The 12766-nt window shown below is 43.0% G+C and overlaps 1 protein-coding gene across 1 annotated transcript in view; it reads left to right on the top strand.

The window, feature by feature from the left end:
* LOC124595259 (1-phosphatidylinositol 4,5-bisphosphate phosphodiesterase epsilon-1-like) overlaps nucleotides 1–12766 on the top strand; it is a 453437-nt gene that overhangs the window by 346670 nt on the left and 94001 nt on the right. The window contains exon 13 of the mRNA XM_047133927.1: nucleotides 11920–12182. Within this exon, the coding sequence (XP_046989883.1) occupies nucleotides 11920–12182 (263 nt within the window). The remainder of the gene's footprint in view (nucleotides 1–11919; nucleotides 12183–12766) is intronic.

The raw sequence follows: 12766 nt of genomic DNA, 5'->3' as shown, positions 1-12766 counted from the left end.
TTTCGATTTCACCACATTTTTTCTGCATCCATTTCGTCTTAGCTTCGTGCACTTCCTATTTATTTCATTCCTCAGGACTTGTATTTCTGTATTCAAGAATTTCCCTTAAATTTTTTTTGTGCTTCCTTCTTTCATCGATCAGCTGAAGTATTTCATCTGTTACGTATGGCTTCTTCGCAGTTACCATCTTTGTTTTTCTTCCCAGCTTCTGTGATTACCCTTTTTAGAGATTTACATTCCTCTTCAACTGTATGCCTACTGAGCTATTCCTTATTGCTGTATCTATAGCGTTAGAGAACTCCATGCGTATCTTGTCATTCCTTGGCACTTCCGTATCCCTCTTCTTTGCATACTGATTCCTCCTAACTAATTCCTTAAACTTCAGCTCACTCTTCGTCACTACTACATTGTGATCTGAGTCTATATCTGCTCTTGGATACCCCTTACAGTCCAGTATCTGATTTCGGAATCTGTCTCCCCATGATGTAATCTAACTGAAATCTTCCCGTATCACCCGACCTTTTCCAAGAATACCTCCTCCTCTTGTGATTCTTGAACAGAGTATCCGCAGTTACTAGCTGATATTTATTACAGAACTCAGTTTGTACAGCTTCTGACAGAATTTAAAAATTTAAAATGCTGTCATAATCTACTCATTAAGAGCTATAATCTTTTATTAAACGTTTAACACAACAAATATTATAACAATAAGCATTATAGTGAGAAATTGTATGTGCACCTAGAAGCAGCGTAACTCACGACACGCAAATTACCCAGGCTTCATTCATCCAGTATTGGGGAAGGAGAGCACTTAGCGACTTCCGACAAGCATTAAAAATAATTTCGAACCTTTTGCAAACGTTTTCTCGATTGCATGCTTAACGTCGCATATGCTCGATGCATTAACTCTTTTGTAAAGTAATCAGCTGTCTGAAACTGTTTTATACATGGGAGTTCGATTCTTTAAAGAATTAGAGGTTTACTGGCGGCTTCTTCACTCTTTTTGTCTGATTTGTCTATCATCCACGTACAAAACTACACTCTAGATTAATACCTTCAGAATAGACATACTAACATCTAAATTCATTGTGTATTTTAACAAATCCTTCATTTTCAGAACTGATTTTATTGCTGTTGGCAGTCCAATTTCTTTTCCTCTTTATTTCGGCCATCGTCAGTTATTTTTGTGCCCAAAACGAAAACGCATTTACTGCTTGTAGCGTCGCATTTCCCTCACTATCGTCTGATTTAATTCGATTACCTTCCTTTACCCTTATTTTACTTTTGTTGACGTTCACCTAATCTCTTTTTTCCTGATGTCAACATCCTCTTGAGTAGTCCCCATTTGGAGTTTCAGTGGGGAACTATTTTACGTACCGAGTATTCTAACCAAGAGCACGTGATCGTTATCAAGCCATAAAACAGAGCTGTGTGTCCGCGGGAAAAATAAGCTCTGTAGTTCACCTTGCTTTCAGCCGTTCGCAGTACCAGCATAGTAAAGCCGTGGTGCGACTGTTACGAGACTGTTTCCTTGCCGCTACTCAAAAAGTTGGTCCCCTTCTGCGGGAACCTCGGGTTTGTCTGGCCTCTCCTTTCTTTTTTTTTTTTAAAAAAAAAAAAAAAAAAAAAAAAAAAGGAGAGTCTCACTGTCAGCCAGAAACAACAGAAACAATCGTCCAGGGTAATATTCTTGTCAGTTTTGCAGCCCGATCATACAATCATGTTCACACAATGTTTTACCGGTCCAGCTGACTGCCCTCTATAGATGAGAATATCGTTTACTAAAACGCTTCGTATGTTTCTTGTCGTCTCTACTCACGTGTACCTTTAATATACCGTGTTCAGCATTCTGTTACTTGCATAACATTTCTTTCTTCAGACTAATGAACGTCAAAATTTCCTTATCATGATAATATTTCTCCGAAATATAACACGCGAATTTTGAATGGAACAATTCACTCCACATGAAAAACACGTATTTCGGTGCCGTCCACTTCTTCTTCCACTTTCTGTGTTAATGTTGAGGATCGTCGGTTGTCACTGCTAATGTCGCTACTCTTGTCGTAGGCGAGGATGGTAGCTATGAAACAAACCATATTTATTTTGCAAAGCATGGTAGTGCAGAAAACTCGGCTCTTTAGTTATTTCGAATCTTTATTTTTTTTTTCAGGACTGCATCTTCAAATTGAAAGTTGAGATAGCAGATTCCGAGGCGCCGAAGGCCAGGACGAATGGTCAGAATAGAACTGAGTTTGGCATTCCCCACTCTTTTCCTGTGTGAACTTTTGGCAATATTCATTTCAACAAACAGCTCTCTACATCTGCATTTGACCAAGGCACTACTAGAAGTATCTTAACCAAACTGTAGCGTTCGCTAAAAGGCATCTGTTTATTTGCATCCTCATATTATGATACTTCAAATCACAATCCAGCCGTGGCTGTCACAGCCTCCCACTACAAGAAATTGATTTTCTGCTGCTGAAGTTCTGCGTCAGATACAATAGCCGGTCTGGTACCTATTTATAAAGCTAATGATGTGTTATTATTGTCCTTTACTCTTCTTAAACAGTTTTCTGACGCTATAGATGATACTTTGCATTGCACTTCAACGTTCTTCGGGAGACGGGTTGTAGGTAAATGACAAGCGTATAGTAAAGTTAGTGCAAGTTTTCCGAATTCTCATTTCAGTATCAACAGTAATTCTCTGCTGGTAAGCAAAATTCCTACTTGCTTTTCAAAAGCGGGACCCAAATGTGGATTGGGATGAAGAAAAAGCAGATCCTCTTGACACACTTTTACTATAACAATTTGGACAAGTGTTCTGATTAAAACAGACCTTTGCAGCAGCTTGGTGGGAACAGCTGATCTAGACTTACTAACTACGTTGCACTCTCGCAGAATTGGTCGTACAAATATGAAAAACAATTTTTGGTTATTGCCTTTACACATTTTACACAGTTCAGAGCGATAAAGCACTCTTCATTCACTGAGGCTTCCGTGAAGGACTATGTTAGTACCTCCCACTGATGAAATACACATTCAGAGACGGTCTCAATTAAGACCCGACGCGTTCCGGCGATGTGTAGTATCTTCAAGGTATCTTCATCGTAAATTGTATTATACAGATCATTGTAGGCCCTTTGCCTTATCGAAAAGCGGTGGAACCAGTTGTTTGTTTCTGAAAAATGAATTCCAAATCGACTGGTAATTCATCTATACAAGAATGAGAAATGGGCAACGGGATGGTGTGAGAAGAACAAAGTGTAACGATTAAGTGTGGAATTTATTGTCTAAGGAGAGCATAAACTCCATTTCCTTTGCCGAGCATAACAGATGCGTTATCTGTGCCTATACCACGCATTTTTCTGCAGATTCACTTCAGAGTCACCTAATATGTCTTTCACACCTCCAACAATTGGTTTTGCATCACCTGAGTCAATCTCGAACAGTTTCAAACATGCTGAAACTACACACCGTGTGTTTTCTGAAAAGTATAAAATACGAGAACCTGTTGTTGTGGTCTTCAGTCCGACCTGGTTTGATGCAGCTCTCCATGCTACTCTATCCTGTGCAAGCCTCTACATCTCCGAGTAACTACTGCAGCCTACACCCTTCTGAATCTACTTAGTGTAGTCATCTCTTGGTCTCCCTCTATGATTGTTACCCTCCCCCCCCCCTCCAGTACTATATTGGTGATCCTTTGATGTCTCAGAATGTGCATTTCACGTACAGAAAATATGTTTTTCTGGGAGTTTTTTGAAGCGCACCATTTCTATACTTTAGACATGTACGAATCGGTTCAAACTTTGCATGAAGGTAGATAAAAGGGTAAAGTTGAGCTTTTTTAATCCAATAACCTCCATACATTGTCGAAAAACGATGTTTTAAAGTCGAACTGAATGTAGAACATAAAATACGTTGTTACGTGAATTGAATGCACGGAAACTGGTTATAGTGAATTAAATAACTAAAGATAGGAAATACAAAAAGTTAGTTATATGTGGTGACTTCAATATTAATTGTATAAGTGATTGTGCAAGGAAGAGGATGCTGGTAGACCTCCTTAATTCATATAATCTTATGCAAACCGTATTCTTTCCAACGAGAGTGCAAGGGAACAGTAGAACAACCATAGACAACATTTTTGTTCATTCCTCATTACTAGAAGGGCATTCTGTTAGTAAAAAGGTGAATGGCCTTTCAAATCATGATGCACAAATTTTAGCTCTAAAAGATTTTTGTGCTGCAACACGTGTTAAATATAGTCATCAGCTGTTTAGGAAAGCTGATCCAGTTGCTGTAGAGACCTTTGTAAACCTTATCAAGGAACAAGAGTGGCAAGATTTTATAGCGCTGATACAGTAGACGATAAATATAATGCTTTTCTCAAGACTTTTCTCGTGCTCTTTGAAAGTTGCTTTCCGTTAGAACGTTCAAAACAGGGTACTAGCACAAACAGGCAGCCTGGATGGCTGACTAGAGGGATAAGAATATCTTGTAGAACAAAGTGGCAATTATATCAAAACGTTAAAAACAGTCAAAGTCTAAAAGCAGCAGTCCATTACAAACAGTATTGTAAGGTGCTTAGAAATGTTATTAGGAAGGCAAAAAGTATGTGGTATGCAGATAGAATAGCTAAGTCTCAGGATAAAATTAAAACCATATGGTCAGTCGTAAAGGAAGTGGCTGGTCTGCAGAGACAGGTCGAGGATATAGAATCAGTGCGTAGTGGGAATTTCCGTGTTACTGATAAGTCGCATATATGTACAGTATTTAATAATCACTTTCTGAATATAGTAGGTGAACTAAATACACTCCTGGAAATGGAAAAAAGAACACATTGACACCGGTGTGTCAGACCCACCATACTTGCTCCGGACACTGCGAGAGGGCTGTACAAGCAATGATCACACGCACGGCACAGCGGACACACCAGGAACCGCGGTGTTGGCCGTCGATTGGCGCTAGCTGCGCAGCATTTGTGCACCGCCGCCGTCAGTGTCAGCCAGTTTGCCGTGGCATACGGAGCTCCATCGCAGTCTTTAACACTGGTAGCATGCCGCGACAGCGTGGACGTGAACCGTATGTGCAGTTGACGGACTTTGAGCGAGGGCGTATAGTGGGCATGCGGGAGGCCGGGTGGACGTACCGCCGAATTGCTCAACACGTGGGGCGTGAGGTCTCCACAGTACGTCGATGTTGTCGCCAGTGGTCGGCGGAAGGTGCACGTGCCCGTCGACCTGGGACCGGACCGCAGCGACGCACGGATGCACGCCAAGACCGTAGGATCCTACGCAGTGCCTTAGGGGACCGCACCGCCACTTCCCAGCAAATTAGGGACACTGTTGCTCCTGGGGTATCGGCGAGGACCATTCGCAACCGTCTCCATGAAGCTGGGCTACGGTCCCGCACACCGTTAGGCCGTCTTCCGCTCACGTCCCAACATCGTGCAGCCCGCCTCCAGTGGTGTCGCGACAGGCGTGAATGGAGGGACGAATGGAGACGTGTCGTCTTCAGCGATGAGAGTCGCTTCTGCCTTGGTGCCAATGATGGTCGTATGCGTGTTTGGCGCCGTGCAAGTGAGCGCCACAATCAGGACTGCATACGACCGAGGCACACAGGGCCAACACCCGGCATCATGGTGTGGGGAGCGATCTCCTACACTGGGCGTACACCACTGGTGATCGTCGAGGGGACACTGAATAGTGCACGGTACATCCAAACCGTCATCGAACCCATCGTTCTACCATTCCTAGACCGGCAAGGGAACTTGCTGTTCCAACAGGACAATGCACATCCGCATGTATCCCGTGCCACCCAACGTGCTCTAGAAGGTGTAAGTCAACTACCCTGGCCAGCAAGATCTCCGGATCTGTCCCCCATTGAGCATGTTTGGGACTGGATGAAGCGTCGTCTCACGCGGTCTGCACGTCCAGCACGAACGCTGGTCCAACTGAGGCGCCAGGTGGAAATGGCATGGCAAGACGTTCCACAGGACTACATCCAGCATCTCTACGATCGTCTCCATGGGAGAATAGCAGCCTGCATTGCTGCGAAAGGTGGATATACACTGTACTAGTGCCGACATTGTGCATGCTCTGTTGCCTGTGTCTATGTGCCTGTGGTTCTGTCAGTGCGATCATGTGATGTATCTGACCCCAGGAATGTGTCAATAAAGTTTCCCCTTCCTGGGACAATGAATTCACGGTGTTCTTATTTCAATTTCCAGGAGTGTAGAAACCCAGTCCCGACACGGAATCATATAGCGCTCTTAGAAAAAAGTGTTCCGAGACTGTTACCTGAAATTCTCCTCCATCATACTGACAAGAGGGAGATTGAGTTAATAATTAAATCACCAAAGACCAAGAACTCTCATGGATATGACGGGGTATCTAGCAGAATACTGAAATATTGTTCTATGTATGTTAGCCCAGTACTTAGCCATATCTGTAACTTTTCCTTTAGGAGTGGTCGGTTTCCTGACCGATTAAAGTACTCGGTAGTGAAGCCACTTTATAAAATGGGAGACATTGATAATGTTGACAATTTTATACCTATTTCTATGCCATCGGCGTTTGCTAAAGTTATTGAGAAGGTTGTATATACAAGGTTACTGGAGCATTTAAATTCACATAATTTGCTGTCAAATGTTCAGTTTGGTTTTAGAAATGGTTTAACAACTGAAAATGCTATATTCTCTGTTCTCTGTGAGGTTTTGGACGGATTAAATAAAAGGTTGCGAACGTTAAGTGTTTTCTTTGATTTAACGAAGGCTTTTGGCTGTGTTGACCACAAAATATTACTGCAGAAGTTGGACCATTATGGAGTAAGGGGAGTACCTTACAATTGGTTACCCTTTTACTTTAAGAACAGAAAGCAATATTGTGAGTGGTAGTGACGTTCAGTCCCAATGGGGCACTGTTGAGTGGGGCGTTCCCCAAGGGTCGGTGCTGGGGCCACTGCTGTTTCTTATTTATATAAATGATATGCCTTCTAGTATTATAGGTGATTCAAAAATATTTCTGTTTGCTGATGACACCAGCTTGATAGTGAAGGATCTTGTGTGTAATATTGAAACAGTATCAAATAATGTAGTTCATGAAGTAAGTTCGTGGCTTGTGGAAAATAATTTGATGCTAAATCACAGTAAGACTCAGTTTTTACAGTTTCTAACTCACAATTCAGCAAGAACCGATATTTTTATCAGACAGAATGCATATTATAAGCGAGACGGAACAGTTCAAGTTCCTAGGCGTTCGGATAGATACTAAGCTGTTGTGGAAAGTCCATGTCCATGATATTGTTCAGAAACTAAATGCTGCTTTATTTACCATTAGAATAGTATCTGAAATAAGTGACACTTCAACACGAAAAGTAGTCTACTTCGCATATTTTCATACGCTTAAGTCGTATGGTATTATTTTTTGAGGTAATTCTTCTGATTCAAAAAGGGTATTTTTGGCTCAAAAACGGGCTGTTCGAGCTATATGTGGTGTAAGTTCGAGAACCTCTTGTCGACCCCTATTCAATAATCTGGGAATTCTGACATTGCCCTCACAGTATATATTTTCTGTAACGTCGTTTGTTGTTAGCAATATTAGCCTATTCCCAAGAGTTAGCAGCTTTCACTCAGTTAATACTAGGCAGAAATCCAATCTGCATGTGGAATGCTCTTCCTTGACTCTTGTGCAGAAAGGAGTGCAGTATTCTGCTGCATCCATTTTCAATAAGCTACCACAAGAACTCAAAAATCTTAGCAGTAGCCCAAACTCTTTTAAGTCTAAACTGAAGAGTTTCCTCATGGCTCACTCCTTCTATTCTGTCGAGTAGCTCCTGGAAGAGCTAAAAAATTAAGCAAATTCCAGTGTTACATTGTTGATTTTCTTTATTTAAACTTACGACTTGTCACCTGAATATGTCTTTTCTTATATTTCATTTTATCTGTTTCTAATATCGTGTTATAATTTCATGTATTGACTCGTTCCATGACCATGGAAACTTCTCCTTAATTTGGTCCCACGGAACAATAAACAAATAAATAAAAATAAAAATTCATTCTTACCATAAAATTGACAGCTCACTTTCGAAATTCTAGCTGCATTATGATTTTACGTACAATACAAACACATTTCTGTGTTTTCTTTTACGCGCGCCGCTTCAGACTTGTGCGAATCGGTTCAAATTTTGTACAAAGGTAAACAGATACATGTCATCAATAGTCATCCTGTTGTTCTGTGGCAGCGTCATCCGTTGCCACGATATGAGGAACATTGTTCGAAAGACAATAAGAAACTTATACCGGATCTGTCGTCACCTGAGTCAGCAAAGATCTACATCGGTTGCCAAGCTAAGGTGGTTTAATGTCAAAATTATGATAGAGTAAAAGTTGGGGGCCAGAAAGGAAAAAGCTCCTATCGTAGCACAAAAAAGCAAATATTTCCTGGGCAGAGTTAGGGATGTAAAAGACGCGAACTAGCTTTTCTATTATCTGGCAACTTCAAACACATTTAAATCAAAATATCTTGACATGTTCGCTCATACTTCCCTAGCGCAGTGAGCTCTCTCAGCTGCAAGGTGTTGGCACACCTGCAGTTTGCAGTTTTTAGGTCAAATTCCCTGATCCTGTGTTCAAACTCCAGAAGAGTCGCCAGCCACAGTAAATACACTGACAGAAAAAGTCGCAACGTCAAGAAGGAGTTGTGCGACATAAACGAATGTTGGTAGGCGGGTTTCTACACCTGAAAGATGTCGTCTATTTAAATTTCGCGCCAGACACATAAGAGTGGTGGTAGTAGCGCCACATTGAGGATGCAGATCAGGATTGCTTTAAATACACGCTCTAACGGCCGTGAGCATCTGTTGCCTTTGAGATTGGGCGTGGTGAGCTGATGTTAGTCAATAATTCCCTTAAGATGACAAAGACGCGTTATCAGTACCTCACTGAGTTTGAACGAGGTAGTGTAATAAGGCTAGACAAGGTGGATGTTTCTTCTGAGATATTGCACAAAGACTTGGCAGTAATCCAGCCACTGTACATGACTGCTGGCAGCGGCGGTCACAAGAATATAGGGTCTCAAGAAGACGGGGTTCAAGACGACCACGTGACACGACCGGGAGGGAAGACCATCGTGTTCGGCGCAAGGTTCTGGCGCATCTCACTGCATATTCAGGAGCAGTGTGAGTAGCAGTTGGCACCACAGACACACAGCGAACTGTTGCAAATCGGTTACTTCAAGGGCAGCTCCGAGTCAGCTGCGCCGCAACGTCGGTTCCACTGACCCTCAGCTGTCGCCATCTGCGACTTCATTGTTGTCAAGCGAGTGCTTACTGGAGGGCCGAGTGGATGTCTGTGTTTTCTGATGAAAACCGGCACTGTCTTAGTGCCAATGATGGACTTTGTTGTTTAGAAGGAGGCCAGTTGAGGACCTGCAACCAGTCTGTCTGCCTGCTAGACACACTTGGACAACACCTGGAGTTCTGGTCTGGGGTGCTATTTTGTATGAAAGCAGGAGCACTCTCGCCGTTATCCCACACACCCTGACTGCAAATTTATACGTCAATCTGGTCGTTCGATCTGTTGTAGTGCCATTCATGAATGGTATTCCATGGGATGTCTTCCAACAGGATAACACTCGTCCGGCCGTAGTGGCCGAACGGTTCTAGGCGCTTCAGTCTGAATTCGCGCGACCGCTACGTTCGCAGGTTCGAATCCTGCCTCGGGCATGGATGTGTGTGATGTCCTTAGGTTAGTTAGGTTTAAGTAGTTCTAAGTTCTAGGAGACTGGTGAACTCAGATGTTAAGTCCCATAGTGCTCAGAGCCATTCGAACCATTTTGATAACACTCGCCCACATACCGCTGTTGTAACCCAACATACTCTACAGAGGGTCAACATGTTGCCTTGGCCTGCTCGATCACCAGATCTGTCTCCAATCGAACACATACGAGGCATCATCGGATGACAACTTCAGCTTCATTCACTAACAGCGTTAATGCCCCTCTACTGACCGACTAAACGCTACAGGCGTGATGCTACATCCCACAAGCTGACATCCGGCACCTGCGCAGCAATATGCATGCACGTTCGCTTGCTTGCATTCAATATTCTGGCGGTAACACGGGTTATTAATGTGACAGCAGTTCACATTTGCAATGGCGTACCGCACACTTACATCAAACTGCCATGCTGCAATGTTGATCGCTTAAATATGTTATCTAGACAAACGCATTCCCCAAATTTCATTATTCTCGTTAATAATTCTTTGGTGCTGCGATTTTTTTCCGTCAGTGTAAAATGTCATGAGGATACATTTAATGGGTAATTTTTTATTTTTTTATTTCTTTTTTTTACGGGATGAAATTTCTGGGGTTGGATACGTTATATTAAATGACATTGATAATAATACTAACATGAAAAAAGCGCGATTATATCAAGATGTTTTTATTTAAATGTCTATGAAGCTGCCAGATAAGCTAGTCCCTTTCTTTTACAACAGTAACTCTGCCTTGGACACATTCGCCATTTTTATAATATGACAGGAGCATTTTTTATTCTAGTCTGACTAAATTTACACTCTGCCGAAGTGTTTGTGATCATGCTATTTTGTCTAAAACTGACATGATGAGACCGTTGGTTCAAATGGCTCTGAGCACTATGGGACTTAACTTCTGAGGTCATCATGCCCCTAGAACTTAGAACTACTTAAATCTAACTAACCTAAGGACATCACACACATTCATGCCCGAGGCAGGATTCGAACCTGCGACCGTAGCAGTCGCGCGGTTCCGGACTGCGCGCCTAGAACCGCGAGACCACCGCGGCCGGCCACGGTGAGACCGTGGCTGTGTACAATTAATGTAGGTTAATTCTTACAAAGAAGAAAACAGCAACCAGCCACTATTGATACTGCTATTTATTTAGGTAAATAGCCGGGTTACCGATTTCGAACTGGCAAATTCACCATCAGACGGCTGTTCACATGATTTTCAAGATACGCTTTACGTTATCGTCCATTTGCGATTTTTATTATTCCACTGTGGCGAAGTATTTTTGGTGTGTTGTTGCCGTCGAAAATTCCGCGCGATTTTGTTGCGAAGTTGCAGCATTGTATTTTTCGAATATTCCTAAATATATCCAGCACTTATGTAATTTGTGCATCACCATATTGTGCAAAGCACCACACACACACACACACACACACACACACACACACACACACACACATACCAAAGAGAATTTGCCACATGTGAAGTTATCACAAAGATTGCAGATTTACAAACACAACAGTGTCAGAACGTCTCCGACACTGTGATTTACAAACACAACAGTGTCAGAACGTCTCTGACACTGTTGTGTTTGTAAATCTGCAATCTTTGTGATAACTTCACATGTGGTAAATTCTTTTTGGTGTGTGTGTGTGTGTGTGTGTGTGTGTGTGTGTGTGTGTGTGTGTAGTGCTTTGCACAATATGGAGATGTACAAATTACATAAGTGCTGGATATATTTAGGAATATCCGAAAAATACAATGCTGCAACATCGCAACAAGATCGCGTGGAATTTTCGAGGCAACAACACACCAAAAATACTTCGCCACAGTGGAATAATAAAAATATAAAACGGACGATAATGTAAAGCGTATCTTGAAAATCATGTGAACAGCCGTCTGATGATGAATTTGCCAGTTCGAAACCGGTAACGGCGCTATTTACCTAAATAAATTGCAGTATTAATAGTGGCTGGTTGCTGTTTTCTTCTTTGTAAGAATTAACCTACATTGTTTGTGATCAGCCTTTCACTGTTAAGGACCGGTGTATTCAAATGAACAGCAGCACGTATCCTGGTGAGGAGGTTAGGGAGCAAGAAGGCGGAGCCCCGCTACTGGCCGGGTAATTGACGCGGCTGTGCGCGCTTGCCGGCAGGACTCCGGTTCGAAGCCGGGCGGCGCTCCGGGGGGCCCGGGTTCGGAGCCGTTCGGGGGCCAGCTGCAGCCGGGGGAGCCGCCGTCGTGGCGCCGGGTGACCACCTCCGTCACGGTGAGCGGGCCCAGCCCCAGCACCGCCACGCCGCGTTCGCACTCCGTCTCCAGCGACTTCGACCTGCACGACTCCACCGACAACCTGGACAAGATCTCCAGCTGCAGTCCCACGCACCACTACAGCTCCAGCTCCACCGGACTACACAGGTTCACAACATCATCATCTTATCATCAATTATAGTTCAATTCATTTATCTCGGCGGTTCGTTCATGCCCGCCCAGACGCGGGAGATAGCTGCGTTGCCAGTTGTACGCGCCAAGAGAAGCAGCGCCATAGTATAGTTCGCAAAGTTACGTTTAGGGGGGAGCGCGCAGTTTAAGAAGTAAAGCTACCACGGCCGCATTAACCCTTTCGCAGCTACAGAGACGTGCTCTCCGCATTCCGCGATGTGCGCGATTTTGTCATCACTGTACTGGTCGCCTGTGCAGACACATGGTGTTTCGACTGCTTTGACACACTTTATCATTCGATTTCACAAAAACTATTTGGCCCAAATATTTGATTTTTACACATCTTCTTGACTGATACCTTCCCCCCACAAATGACAATTTTTTTTCGAAGTTCAACACAGTTATTGTGCAGCATTAGATGTAGTAAACCGTTGCACGAAACTTTGAAGGTTTGCAGAGGTAAAAGTCCATAGCGTATACTTTCCGTATAGTCGATTTTAGTTGTCACTAGAAATTTCACAAAATTACATTCAAACGAATAAAATTCATGAAGTAAGACA

Source organism: Schistocerca americana, chromosome 2 (assembly GCF_021461395.2).
Source record: "Schistocerca americana isolate TAMUIC-IGC-003095 chromosome 2, iqSchAmer2.1, whole genome shotgun sequence".
Classification (NCBI taxonomy): Eukaryota; Metazoa; Arthropoda; class Insecta; order Orthoptera; family Acrididae; genus Schistocerca; species Schistocerca americana.
This window is presented reverse-complemented; position numbering and strand designations above follow the sequence as displayed.